This window comes from Alternaria viburni (assembly GCF_023758015.1).
Source record: "Alternaria viburni strain BMP 2772 chromosome Unknown scaffold_28, whole genome shotgun sequence".
Taxonomy (NCBI): Eukaryota; Fungi; Ascomycota; class Dothideomycetes; order Pleosporales; family Pleosporaceae; genus Alternaria; species Alternaria viburni.
In genome coordinates, this window is record NW_026055797.1 from 93,130 (window position 1) to 107,090 (window position 13,961).

Below are 13,961 nucleotides of genomic sequence, written 5' to 3' on the forward strand. Positions count from 1 at the left end.
CCCACATACCACATCCCCAGCTTCTTCGCCTTCCTCACGATCATACTGCCCGTGCTCGCTAATGACGCCCGCGGCCCCAAGTGCACGCCCGGTGCACCAGACCGCTGCAGCAGAGAGGACGACTACACCCTTTCACACTGTACCAATGAAGGTACGTTCTGACTGTACGAAGTGCATGTGAGGCATATACTGACTTCGTACCTCTACCTCTGCAGGCTTTTGGGAATCATACATTGTGTGTCCTTGCGGCAAGTGTAAAGATGGGGAATGCATCTATCCTCCCGAGATGAATCCGAACTGGCCGGGAGCGTGTGGTGGCGGGGATTGAAGTGGTGAGTGGAGTGTGCGTCCGGAGGATCGTTTTGGGGGGACGGGGAGAGAGTGCGTGGAGTGGGCTGACTGACGTGAGATTTAGAAGGGCGGAGGTATTCAAGGGCGTTGGGGCGGGTGGATATGGGTGGTGCATACTTGGATGGTATTAACAAAGGGATCCATGGATGTTCAAATGGCTGGATATATGGAATACTAGTATGAACATCATATTCTTTGATATGGCTGTGGGATCTAAGTTTTTGTTGGGGAGGAGACTTATGCAGGATAAGTCGAGTAAACATGGTTTTTGACGATGCACTATATGCTTTCGGCGACACACTGAACAACTTTGATTGATGAACTACTCACAGATCTAGCGTAACAACTCTCATAGGCGATGGGCAAGGTGAAGGATGCCGCCTTCTCTACCGCTCTTGCTAGCCACCTGTAAGATCAAAATGGCTTCAAACCCCTAAGTAAAGGTAAAGGCAAAGCATGCCGGATTCTCCACCGCTTCCCCTCGTCTCCTAACGTCTCCTGACGTCTCCGTAACTACACCGACCTGCATACTGCGTCTCTTACTCTTTCAAACCTCCGGTAGCATATATAGTCCCCTCTCTGCAGTTCTCCTTATCTCCTTCCTTCTCTTCTATTACTCACACATCTATCTCCAAACCCAAACCCTCAAAACACCAACTCACACACCAACCAACTGCTACCCACCTCAGCACCACCATGAAATCCCCCCTCCACCTCATCTTCCTCCTCCTCAGCTTCCTCATGCTCACCCTCCCCGTCTTCGCCGTCGACAAATGCGACAAGTGCTCCAACAACGGCGCCGAGTACTGCAACCGCGGCAACGGCGACCTCCTCGAATGCAAGGACCACTGCTGGCAGAAGAAGTGGTCGTGCCCCAAGGGCCAGCAGTGTGTCATGAAGCCCGGTCCTACTTGCATGGCCTCGGGGGATGTGTGTAAGATGTGTCATGATCAGTATAATAACTGCCGTGCGGTATGTATTATCTCGATTTCGAGCTCTTTGCCAGAAGGGTTTTACTGATGAACGTCCTTTGGCAGGGTGACTGCGACAAGAATTGCTACGCCAAGTGCCACAACGATGTCTGTAATGCCTATGATGGCAGGTGCAAGGCTTGCAACCTTCAGTGTTGAGCGGCTGCTTGCACTACCTCTTTACTACTTGACGAGAGAGAGGGTTACCGAGTTTCCTTGGCTAAGGATCTGATGACTTGTGCATGGCTCGGCATGGGATATACGGATACATGTTTCGGGGATCTTGAGGATTTAGAGGGACAAGGGCCAGATATACATTGGGAATGATTGTACTGCCCAGGTGGGTATCTAAATGACATATATGACTTGAAACTCTTGATTAGATCAGATGATGTGACTTTGAGTGCGATTGGAACTCACGTATGCTCGGCTGTCTGATAAACGCGGAGGCAGTTGTTGTGGCGGGGTAACGCGCTAATCGGATTAGCGCAGGAGCCTCAAACTTCATCTGAGGCAATCCCTCCTCCTCCATCACCGCAAAATCATTGAACTATTGCCGTGCCTCCATTGTGCCCTTGTGCTGCAGCTTCTGTTATTATCGTCACTTATCGGTCGAGTCGGGCTCGATGCGTCCACCATTCCTTGCCAAATCGTTTTCTGGGATACATTGTATCGTCCCCTTCTTGGACTGAGTAGCTGGCTTCATCTCAATACTTCGGTAATTGATGGCATAGTCGCAGGCTCTATTAACGCGCGATCTACATTCTCTGATTTTGCTGTACCGAGCAGACCACGAAGGCAACGACGATCCGTCGAGCTTGCAGAGAGGACTACCGGAGCGTGTCCCGTGCTGTTTGTCTCATTCAAAACTCTGAAGTAGACGCTTCATTATTGTATACACGTTGTCTTACAAGCTGAGCGAACACGTCTTTTCCCCTTCTTTTGGATGGAAAGCTGCGGCGAAAGTCTACCACTGCCAGCGCAATCGCGATACGTACAAGTTTCTTTCGTCTCAAGTCATTTACCAATGGACCGTTTACGAACGTCGAACTGAGACTTCGCAGTTCAAAAGAAGACATCTCGTGGAAATAGTCGTTGAGACTGTATCTGTTTCAGGGTGTCGAATAGGTTAAGCGCGCACAGACTCCGCGTCAGTAGCTCTCTTTTCTCCATACTCTGTCATTTCGTCCAATTCTTGCGTCTACTATCTCTTCCTATTTCTAGAAAAGACGCGCGTTCGAGCGCCGGCGCTTATCATGGATCATCTACCATCTCTTCTAGTGGATACCTACAAACGGTATGAGTTCGCTATCTAGATCGTCTACCCAGGTTGGCTAACCACTTCCTTTCATCTCAGATACAAAAGTGGTACGCAAATTGTAGCTACCTGGCTGGCAACATCAGCCGCCAAAATCCAGTCCATTGACCACTTGTTGATCAAGAACGCACGTCTCAAGGGACAAGCTCGCGCTGCAGCCCGACAAAACGGAGTGAGCGAAGTACCTCTAAACGCATTCAAGACTTTGGTCGACATCCTTGCGAAGGCTAAGATCACTTTGCCGACTGATATCGAAGCTATCTTGTGGAGTGTCATCACCGCTCGCAAAGAATGTGCAGGGTTCTACCGAGCGAAACCAGAGCGAGAAGCTGGTGATGGCATTGATGATGAAGGCCATCAGTTCTTCATCGACATCCTCGATTACTATTACCACACGCTTAAAGCGCCGACAGCAGGCAAGACCAAGGATGGACGCGAGAAAGGAGCTTTTACGAACAGTCGCACATCCAACTTCTTCGAACACCTCAGTCTGGTTCAAGAGCATGCTGAGCCATCGGGCTACGTGCCTTCGGTGGCGACAGACACGCAGAGCCGAAGCTACCGTATCAAGGAGTCCGCCAACCGAAAGAGTGAAAAGGCCTTTGCGCTTTTCTGTTTCCTCAAAGATATGACAGCAATTCGTTTATTCGTCCACAAAACCTGGCGCGGATACAAGGAACGTAGCCTGGCGCTCACCACAGCAGCGACGACCGCCAATGTCGCAGTTGACATCTTGCGACGGGTGAACGAGGCCTTCCTCAGAGACTTTCCAGAATTCGAAAGCCACCACAAAGTGATCAATTTCCTTGAGAGCTTCGAAGAACAAGGTACCAGCGGCATCACCCGGAAAGACGAGATGGGCTGGTACGATCTCGATGACTTCAAACTGTCACCGCAAACCTTCGTCTGCAAAGATACCTACAACGTGTATTTCCGAGACCATCTCTTCGATCACGACGGCAAGAAGGAAGTGATGGTAGATTATCACTCTGGCAGGAAAACTGCCAGAACCGAGCAGACTCACATGAGAAGGTGCCTTAGCGTCTTCTTGAGCCTCTCTAGGTCAGCCGATGTGGGCGCATTCACACGAGACCATGATATTTTAGCTCGCGCAATTCACACAATCGACGAGGAGCAGAAAGCAAGCACCTGGATCATATTCGCACTCCAGATGTTCGTCGACATGCACCGTGAGCTTGGTGCGGAAGTGCCTCGTGCGCATAGGGATCTCCTGGATGGTAACGCAAGGATGAGTGGCGCATTGAGACGGTACATCGACTTTGCAGAAAACCACGACGGCGAATGGGGCCGATATTTGCACACACAGCTAGCCTCCTCATGGCATCGCCTTCTTGAGACCCTTGAAAGGGTTGACTATGTCAGCGACACGTTCAAGATGCACAACTCGTGGCTCGGGGGAGGAACCTTGGTGGATGGTCCGTTCTACCTGGAGAATCAACCAACCTATGCTGGATGCACACTAGAGCGTCATAAGGAAGGTGTGCACCTGTTCGGTGTTGAGGCTGCAAGACATTCCGAGCAACTCTTGTTCGCCTGCCACATCTACAATGCCGGACTCAAGAACGGGCTGCTGCGACGGTGGCCTGACATGGAATATCTTATCGCCAAGCAAACTGAGACGCATCTCTTCCTAGGAACCCGTCCGGTCGGTTACGAAGAGTGCGATAAGCGGCTGCTTTTGATGCGAGGCTTCAGCCCCAGTGTGCTTGCCAAGCACAAGCGCGCCGGCAGGCCAATGTATGAGTTGTTCGAGACGATGGACACGAAGAAAAATTTAGGCGGCCGCAAACTGGAAATATTCTCCGCTTTCGTTAGACAGGCTTCCGCTTTTGACGGCCTAAAGCGGGTGATGCTGAAGACGGACGAGAATGGCAAGAATAAGAACGAGCCGATCTGGCTTCTGGAGCGCGTAGTCCGACATCGGCTGGAGAAGGAATCGAAGACGTCAAAGCATGGCAAACGCCGTAAACAAGAACTCAGTCCTCTCCAGACGCTTGAGACTTATCGAGACGCCATGAAGGAGGATGAATTCCTTCTCAACTTCGACATCATGACGCTGGATCTCATCGCCAACAAGATGATCCATGTCATCAAAGCCTGGTTGCGAGACTTTGGGGACTTGAAAGCTAGCTCGGTTCCTGGATCCAAAGTCAGTCTGAAATGTATCCGCGACATCGCAATGGCATCTGCGATGTTGTCATCAGCAAACAAGAAGCCGGAGATATGGGACGTCCTCGATCACATCATCAGTCGCGTCGGCAACATGTGTTACTTGCGCGCAGAGGCTCATCGCGGTACCGTAAATCTCCAACCCCGCAACCCGGCATACGAAGGCCAGTTTCTTCCGACTGCTGCTGTCTTTGGTGGTCCGAACTCGCCCGAGGTTCCGGAGGACTGGGAAAACAAGTGGGATATCGTTGCTGGGAAGGGAGCGTATGACTACCACGTCTCTACTACGGCGCTCTTGACATTGGAGCAGAGAGCCGCCGATAAGGCGCGTGAGGAGTTCTTGGAGAAGCTCATTCCTATCAATTATCCGGACTACAGCCAGGAACAGATTTGTCGGGAACTTGGAATGGAGTACAGGGATGTCACGCGATCGTTTCTTGTGCATTAACGGGAGTCTTTTTGTCTACATATCGTCTGTCTTTTGGTAGTGCGTAGATTGGACGGATGCGATCGTTTCGTGGTCGCAGTCACGACCCATGTGGAAAGTGAAAATAACGTGAAGTACAAGGTTACTGGTGTGAAATGAACGTGCCCTGTACTGCGACGAGCGTAAAGATTGCAGGGGAAGAGGCGTTTTTGTTTTGTCCACCCGAAGAGGGATAAGACGAGATGAGATGACGTAATCACCGCCGATCACACGCGCGTGGCTGGACGCGACCCCACGCTTCCAACACGCGTCAAGATGCTCACGAATCGTGATGCCGCCCAAGAGAGGTGCGTATATCGTCAAGAGCCTTGAGACGGGCTGGATTGACGTGATCAGCTCCCAAACGCAAGGCTACCGATGACGCAACAGTCAGTCGCAATGCCAACACCGCCAAGAGAGTCGCGCAGGAGAACGCGAACTTCCGGACTCCAAGAGAGTGGCCAATCGAGGCCAGAAAAGGAATCAAGAATGCGCTAGAATCTTCGCTTTTGCCTGATGCCGGCCAACCGGTCTCTGACGAATCAGATTCCGGCGACTCGGACCTCGCCGATTTCGAGGTTGACGGCGATGGCTATGATGCAGCCATCAAGGTGGAAGAAGAGCACGAGAAGCGCGTTGAAAGAGCGCACAGACATCTAGCAATAAGACTTCATCGAGAAGAGGAAGTGGAAGTGGGGGACGTACGAGGCGAGTGGGATCTCTACTCTCCCAACTATCTTGACCTACAAGAAGTCGACAACCGAGCGTTGATATACACTGGACGTTTCAACTTCCATCAATGGAAGACCGGGAAACTCATCATTGGAGAGCATAGCGATGACACAGCGCTCTCCTCGATGGAAGCCACTGCAAAGCTTTCCCTCTACGGTCTCAAGAACGAGTGGCACTTTCCTCTCAACCTCCCCAAACTCCCGTCTCTCGAGTTGCTGCCCCTGCAAGGCATCCGCAAAAACTACGAAGGTGCCGGTAACCCAGAAGTTCGACTCGGCATATCCTTCCTAGGAAACGGCTATTTGAAGATAAGGATACCGGGCATATACATTGCCGGCAAGAAGGAATGGAGAAGACACCTCACGTTCTATGGCATCAGCCGCACGTATCCGCCACGAGAGGTGGAGAGCCCTGAGCCGCTGCGACGACCTGCCACACCGCCGCCGCCGGAGGGGTTCAAGTACGGTAAGAGAGGCAATCTGGTTCGTATATCGAAGTCGCGACAAAAGCCAGCGCCGCAACCAGCGCCCGCTGAGCCGGTAGATGATCCTGATGATGAGCTGGTGTCTTCGGATGAGGAACTGAGGCAAAGGCTGCTCGAAGAGTTGGATGATAGCTTGTTCGTCAATTGGCCGGACGACAACTAGGGACTACAGTGTTGCTGGCGTCTCTATATGCCTCTGCAGAAGGCTTGTTTTTCACGACCCTTGCACATGCGACAGCACGATCGCGGATTTCTGTGGAAACCATGTCACAAGTACCGGGTCAAACGTGTATCGAAGACAGTGGATGTATAATTCTAGCAGATGCCACATTCAGCCTGGCTTGCTCATGTGCACGCGAGGAATGGCACAAACACATGTGCTTCCCTCTGAAAATGATTGCTTAACACACAAGGCGAGCGCTTTTGACAATCAGCCGTCTGGGGTGAAAAGCCCTTGATTAGCCACGAAAGACATCTCTCTACTTTCACATCTTTCGCCATCAGAGATTACGGAACAATGGATGCGTGCGCAGACCTCAAAAAGCCCGAGCAAGCCATGGAACAGCATCAAGCCTTGCTTCAACTGGCTAAGCAGATGAAAAGAAAGATTCCCGAAGACCGCAAGAGCAGAGACGCATTGCTAGCGGGCTTCCTACCCGCGCCTGGACTTGAAACAGCGAATTCTGATAGCGAGGATAGTGATGATAGCGAGGATAGTGATGATAGCGAGGATAGCGAGGATAGTGATGATAGCGAGGATAGCGAGGATAGTGATGATAGCGAAGATAGCGAAGATAGGCTTTGGATCAACACGTCGTTCTTACCACCGGCATATCCGCCTTCCGTCGTCCCTCTCAACGGCCTGCAGCCTATCGCGATCCAAAAGCTTCGGCTTGAACGACAACATCGCGGCCGCTATATTGTATTGCGATCCATCACGTCTCCAAAACGTATGGCAGCGATTGAGGTTCTGGCGGAAGACGAGCATGGGGATGTCATACCATTGCAATTGTACCAGCAGGAAGATGAAGCAACCCGCCCAGCCACAGACATTATCCATGAGAACTCGGTTGTCCTCATCAAGGAGCCGTTCTTCAAGTTCACGGCACGTGGAGATTACAGTCTGCGAGTGGACCACCTTTCCGATGTAGTGTTCCTCTCAGACAGCGACATCATAGTACCTCAATTATTTCAACGACCGCAGGTCAAAACAGCAGACACGTTGAGATTCGAGGGAGATATCCTTATAGGCGATGGAAAGAACTGGCAGGCGATTGATAAGTGAGTATTGCAGGCAGCGAGCGAGTCAGTACGCTAACATACAGGTTAGGTATTCAGCTGCCTTGCTGCAATCACCTACACCCGACGAGATCAAGGTGATGAAGCGAAATCGATCGTTAGCCTACCTCAGAACCAGGCAATATGAAGCGGCGCTCTCGGATATCGGAAATTACAATGAAGAAGTATCAGACGAGGCTTTGCTTCGTGCCTCAGAAGCACTTTACTACCTGGCCCGTTATCAAGAGTGCTGCAACGTGCTAGAAAGGCTCTGCGAACTGTTTCCGAACAGAGAAGACGCCGTTCGTGCGCTTGCTCGTGCTCGGCGCCGATGCGACGAGCATGCTAGTGGACAGTTCGACTTCAAACACCTCCAAGACCAAGCAACAGAAGTCCGACCGCCGCATCTAGATCACGCTTCGTACACTAAGCCAGTAGAGATTCGCACGGTAGAAGGCAAAGGTCGCGGTCTATTCACAACCCAGTCTCTCAAGGTCGGCGATTTGGTGCTGTGTGAGAAGGCCTTCAGCCACGCTCATCTTGATGAGGGCGAGAGAGGCAACGCAAGCTTCACTCGCTTAGTCAATCTCGAGAGGAACTCGGACATCACAGGCGTCAAGGCCGACCTTATTCGCATGATCGCGCAGAAGCTGTACAAGAACCCTTGTCTGGCCCCTGGTTTCACCGAATTGTATCATGGCGACTATCAAGCGGTCGATACACAGCGCATGGATGGTCGACCGGTAGTGGACACGTAAGTACCGCCCCATCACTCAAGTTAATTGACGTGGCAGACTAACACCATCCTCCTTCAGCTTCCTCATCGAACGAATCACGGCTCTCAACAACTTCGGCTGTGCTCTCACGAGTCTGAACATATACAAAGACCGACTGGCACAGAGGAGCACGCCAAAAGAGAAACTCCATGACTGTGGCATCTGGATCACAGCCTCATACATCAACCACAGCTGTTTGGGCAACGTCTGTCGAACATTCATTGGAGACATGATCATCATACGCGCGACCAAGGACTTGGATGCGGGCACAGAAGTCACATTCCCGTATGTTTTTCCGGAAGGGAAATACAATTCGAAAATGGTCGAAGAGCTAGATCATTGGGGCTTCACCTGCAAGTGCCCGCTCTGCGAAGATATCAAAACCACCGAATCTGCGGACCTCACGAAGAGGCAGGACTTGTTGAACCAACTAAAAAAACTCTTTAAATCTCCGGTGACAGGAATCCAGTATACGAACGAGGTCGAACGCTTAGCCGAGGCGCTCAACGAGACGTACGCTTGTCCGGCGGAAGAAGTGCCTAGGCTCATGTTGTGGAGTCCGTACCACGTACTGACACGGATCTACATGGCGCGCCTCGTTGAAGCCAAATTGAAGCGCCTCTTTATTGGCAAAGCATTGGGGGCCATGGGTAAGTCTCTTCAAGCTATGGGCTTCCACTTGACCGGGCTTGACCGCACGTCTGCGCCTTTGATGATCACACGATGGGGTCATGTGGAAGATCGTCTGGTAGAAGTCTTCCTGCATGCGCGATCAGTGTTTGAGCAGTTGGGGTTGTTGACCAAGATGGAACAAGCGGATCGATATGCGCGTACAGTGTATCGAGTAGTGGTGGGGGAAGATGCGTCATTCGATGAGACGCACCCTAGGTCTTCTTAGGTCTTCGGATGAGCGGTTTACATGGGCCGTAGGCTACGAGACATGGCAATTGAGCCCATAACACACTTCTCCTTCACTCCATGTACCAAGCATGCATGCACCAAGCATGAATGGAGTCACTCTCATAAGGCACGGCAGCTTGCAGCAAACGCCTAAGCACAATCATCTCGTCTAAGCGCTTGTCGAGCACCACGTGTTGCTATATGAACATGACCATGACCGCGTGCCTGCTGGATTATTTGATCGATCTCAACCCTTACAGTCGAGACAGGCAGCATCCATCGCTCCAACCAGTCAGAATGGGTAACTGTCTATCTCGCTTTACGAAACACAAGACAACATCCAGACTCCTAGCTCTCTCACGCGAACTCCGAAACAACATCTACGCCCACATCCCCCGTGATCTGACCATCAAATGGCTCTGGAACACCCAGGGCACCACCAGCCCCAGCGACTCAATCTACGACGTCATCCAGATAACCTTCCACAACGCGCCTGAGCACGGCATCCTTGCAACATGTACCTGTCTTCGCGAAGAGATGCTAGAGCAAGACCAACTGCACAACGAAGAGCTATCTGTCTCCATCACCATGCTGACCCGAGTAACAAGACCAAGGTCCACAGAAGAAGTAGAAGAAGCGCAGCAGAAGCAACAAGACGCCACCCGCGCACGCATCAAAACCGCGTTCCGCAACGTCCTCCACGCTACCATCTGCATACGCGACATGACCAGCATCCCGCCCTGGGGCCCAAGCAGCACGATGAGGCTACTCCGGTGGTCTATAGGTAACATGCACAGGATACAAACACTTCGCCTTGCGCTGTGCCATTCCACTATCGTTCGGGTTGAGAAGCTCACCCGGGAGATCTTACCGCGCAACCCACGAATTCAAGAGTCCCCGATTATCTTTGTGGATCCGGTGGCGTTGTTGCAACGGGCTTGCGGGCTGCGCATTGGGTGTCATTCTATGGAGGCGGCGCCTGAATGGTCACAGAATCCTTTCAGGAGGGTTATACGACATGATCTTGATCAGGTGTATGTGTACATGTATGCTCGGTCGGGGGTTGGTAGCGAACGCCTTCCGTACTGGACGGTGGAGGATATTGTGGAGTATTTCCCTGTTGCAGAGTATGACGAAGCACTGCTGCGGGATGTGAGCGGAGAAACGGCCGATCGTGTACGAGGGTATCTATCGCAGGTGGTTAATTGGTTTGAGCAGCGCAGATCAACGGGAAGTGAGGATTGGGTCATAGTGTAGAGGTGTTCCACGTCACGCAATGCCCACCGATTGCGGAAATACAACAGAATATCATTCAGGTCCAATCCGTCGGGTAAGACCCCGCCAGTTCAAAAACACCAGTCCAGTCCCAACATAGGTATAGTATCAGAAAATCCTCGTCCAAACTCTTCATCGCCTTACAACCCCTCCCTGAACACACTCCTCCGACTCTCCGTCGGGCTGTTCTCCACACTATCCACACTACCCGCCTTCCTGTGCTTGCTCACGCTCGGCATGGTAGCCGTAGCACCACCCCGATAGCTTGTATCCGCATCGAGCACCGGCCTGGGACTGACACCCCTCAGACTCGCCGCATTGTCGTCGCCAAACGGATTCCTCCCACTCTGCGCATCGAGATGTTCATCGTAGGAATCGCGTGTGCGGCTGCGTCCGCGACTCGGCTCGACATTGTTATACGGCGTAGGATTGGCATAAGGATTCGCAGTCTGCCCACCATGGGTAGACGCCGGTTCATGAAGCCCAAGTTCCTGCTCTTCATAGTATGCCTCGTCGCCCACGCGCGAACTCCACGCCTCATCAGGATCAAGACGACTTCCCGCGCCGCGGCCACCGCCGACGCCGCGCCCGCCGCTGTAGCCGGCGTCTTCGTAGCCGCTACCCGTTGTGTACCGGTTATTTCTGTTCTTGAACTTGCGCACTTGGGTGTCGAACCAGCCTTTGATGCCGGTGGGCGCGGGACCCGGGTAGTTTGAGGTTGCGCCGGCGTCAGAGGAGCGGCTGAAGGCTACCATTGGGTTCATGGAGGGTGGAGGTAGGCCATTGCGGGAGGCGTTCCATCGGGCGTAGAAGTACCAGCCGAAGTAGGAGAAGGAGAGGAGGAGGAGCAGGATGATGATGAAAACTAGCCAGCCGTTCATGGTGGCGGTGGTCGTGTGGGTTGTTGTGGGGAGGGCTTAGGGTCGCATGTGCGGTTTGCGTGTGGTGGGCGCGATTGCGCGGATCCGATGGGTTTGCTGTCGCTGAGGCAGGAGGCGATGGGCCTGATGGTGTCCCGACAGGCGTGGAATGCGACGTCGGCTGGCTGCGCCGCAATGTCAATTTGTTGGTGTAGCTGGCAGGCGCGGCTGAGTTCCTCCAGCCCAGGCGGCTGCGTAGTATCGCCAAGTGATGACGTAACCCTTGCTGACGCCGCTGCCCGAATCTAACAACTGTTAAATTTGACGGAGAAATCCTTTGCGATGTTAACAATGACAGGAAGTAATGGCGAACCCCTATCATTAAAATCTGTTCCGACAGAAAAGTTTCAGATTGATGCGTGCTTTTCGTCTCACGACGAGGCCGTTATTGAACATGACGCACGCGGACTAGCGCCTACCGCAACGAAAAATGGGGCAGGTGGGATTGCGCGATTGGGCAGCCAGCCTATCACGCCTATCTCCATGGTGTGGGTGACATTGCATGTGGCAGGAACCGGACGTTCATCGCTCGGTTCGACTTCTGGCCGTCTATGAACTGATCATCATCTTACTCATTTGCGATCGCACTACAGTGAAAAGTCCGCCCGAGTCATTGTCTACACTAGGCTGCCGTCATGAACAGATCTGGCGGGGACGATCAGCATCGCAAGATCGTGTTCACGACTCAAAGCGTCCATGGCGAGTCAGAGGCTGTTGTTACGTTACAAGAGCACAAAGATCCCACGAGACCGCCTTGGTTAATCAACGTGTCAACACGACCTCGCGATAAACAACTGCCGTTCACCCCACCAGAAAAGCGCGAAACCCATGTTATCATCTCGAGTGGTTCCGGTCATGGACTCGCAGATGAGTTCTTCTCCAGCGCTGTTCGCCCGATCCTCAAAAGCATATACGGAAACAAAGGCGTCGAAGAGTTGAAAGTACACACCACTGAATCGCCAACCAGCGTCTTGGAACTCACCGATGCCGTTCTCTTTCCAGCCGCCAATGAAGGAAGACCAATCCGCATCATCCTCCTCTCAGGCGACGGCGGCATCGTAGACCTCGTAAACGGCCTCTCATCCAAAACACCAAACCCACAGACCTACATCCCCCCACAAGTCGTAATCCTGCCTCTCGGCACAGCAAACGCGCTCTACCACTCCATCAACGCGGGAGGATACGACGCGTGGGGTCTCCCGGCCCTAACATCATGGAACACAAAACCCCTTCCCACATTCACAGCGACCTTCTCCCCCGGCGCCCGCCTCCTCGTCGACGAAGGCCGCCAAGAGCAAGAACTACCCAAAGATCCGCAGGGCAACGGCATTCTCCACGGCGCCGTCGTAGCCTCCTGGGGCATGCACGCTTCCCTCGTCGGCGACAGCGACACAACCGAGTACCGCAGACACGGCGTCGAGCGCTTCAAGATGGCCGCAAAAGAAGCTTTGTATCCCGCTGACGGATCTGCGCCACATCCGTACAAAGGCAAAGTCTCTATCCTCCAAGGAAAGGATCGCTGGACCGCTCTACCGGAAGAAGAGCACATGTACATCCTCGCAACCATGGTCTCGCACCTCGAAAAGCCGTTCTGCATCTCCCCTGCTACTAAACCGCTAGACGGGAGTATGCACCTTGTTCATTTCACCCCGAGGAGCGGCGATGAGGTCATGGGTATTATGAACAAAGCGTATGATGGGGGTAAACATGTGGAGGATGGGGATGTGAGGTATGAGAGTATTGATGGGTTGAGGATTGAGTTCGAGGGGAAGGAGGAGGACGGGAGGTGGAGGAGGGTATGTGTTGATGGGAAGATTGTAAGGTTGGAGAGGGATGGGTGGGTTGAGGTTAGGAGGGTGGAGGAGGGGGGTGGCAAGGGGGTTTTGGATGTTGTTGTGTTAGGGCAGTGAGACGGATTAGGAGAGGGTGTTTATGATCTGTGCGCGCAAACATGGGCTAGAAATGAATGAACGAACTGATGATTGATCTATATTTCCAGGGCTCAAAAATATCTAGAGTCGCGCCCTTTTTAGTCACTGGTCTACTCCTCGGAGTGCACGTGAGCACTAATTCCAACTCAAAGTACACTCGAAATCGTATAGGAACCTCTCATGCTGAATATCTAACACCCGGTTTTAGCGATGCTCATCGAACGCGACTGCGGCCGCAGAGCAATTTGGTCCCCCCGCCGTCTCCCCTTCACTGGGCCCCCCGTTAAGAAAACAGCCGAGTTCGAAACTCTGGTCGTTCCTCACTTTTTTTTGCACTTGTTATTGGCTTCTGGGGGTTGACCAAACGTT

The 13,961-nt window shown here is 52.6% G+C and overlaps 5 protein-coding genes across 5 annotated transcripts; 4 read left to right on the forward strand and 1 right to left on the reverse strand.

The window, feature by feature from the left end:
• Positions 1 to 1,047: 1,047 nt before the first annotated feature.
• On the forward strand, positions 1,048 to 6,675 carry J4E79_010002 (uncharacterized protein; the record flags this gene model as incomplete). Its single annotated transcript, XM_049358842.1, has 4 exons — positions 1,048 to 1,285; positions 2,727 to 5,241; positions 5,573 to 5,604; positions 5,654 to 6,675. The coding sequence occupies 4 exons, from the start codon at positions 1,048 to 1,050 to the stop codon at positions 6,673 to 6,675; spliced, it is 3,807 nt and encodes a 1,268-aa protein (XP_049206575.1).
• Positions 6,676 to 7,029: 354 nt separating this feature from the next.
• J4E79_010003 (uncharacterized protein) lies at positions 7,030 to 9,464 on the forward strand (the record flags this gene model as incomplete). The annotated part of the gene is made up of 3 exons (XM_049358843.1): positions 7,030 to 7,793; positions 7,843 to 8,544; positions 8,606 to 9,464. 3 exons carry the CDS (start codon positions 7,030 to 7,032, stop codon positions 9,462 to 9,464), a joined length of 2,325 nt encoding a protein of 774 aa, XP_049206576.1.
• Positions 9,465 to 9,763: 299 nt separating this feature from the next.
• On the forward strand, positions 9,764 to 10,254 carry J4E79_010004 (uncharacterized protein; the record flags this gene model as incomplete). The annotated part of the gene is made up of 2 exons (XM_049358844.1): positions 9,764 to 10,159; positions 10,198 to 10,254. The coding sequence occupies 2 exons, from the start codon at positions 9,764 to 9,766 to the stop codon at positions 10,252 to 10,254; spliced, it is 453 nt and encodes a 150-aa protein (XP_049206577.1).
• Positions 10,255 to 10,881: 627 nt separating this feature from the next.
• Positions 10,882 to 11,622, reverse strand: J4E79_010005 (uncharacterized protein; the record flags this gene model as incomplete). Its single annotated transcript, XM_049358845.1, has 1 exon — positions 10,882 to 11,622. The coding sequence occupies one exon, from the start codon at positions 11,620 to 11,622 to the stop codon at positions 10,882 to 10,884; it is 741 nt and encodes a 246-aa protein (XP_049206578.1).
• Positions 11,623 to 12,296: 674 nt separating this feature from the next.
• On the forward strand, positions 12,297 to 13,507 carry J4E79_010006 (uncharacterized protein; the record flags this gene model as incomplete). Its single annotated transcript, XM_049358846.1, has 2 exons — positions 12,297 to 13,457; positions 13,493 to 13,507. 2 exons carry the CDS (start codon positions 12,297 to 12,299, stop codon positions 13,505 to 13,507), a joined length of 1,176 nt encoding a protein of 391 aa, XP_049206579.1.
• Between the last annotated feature and the right edge of the window lie 454 nt (positions 13,508 to 13,961).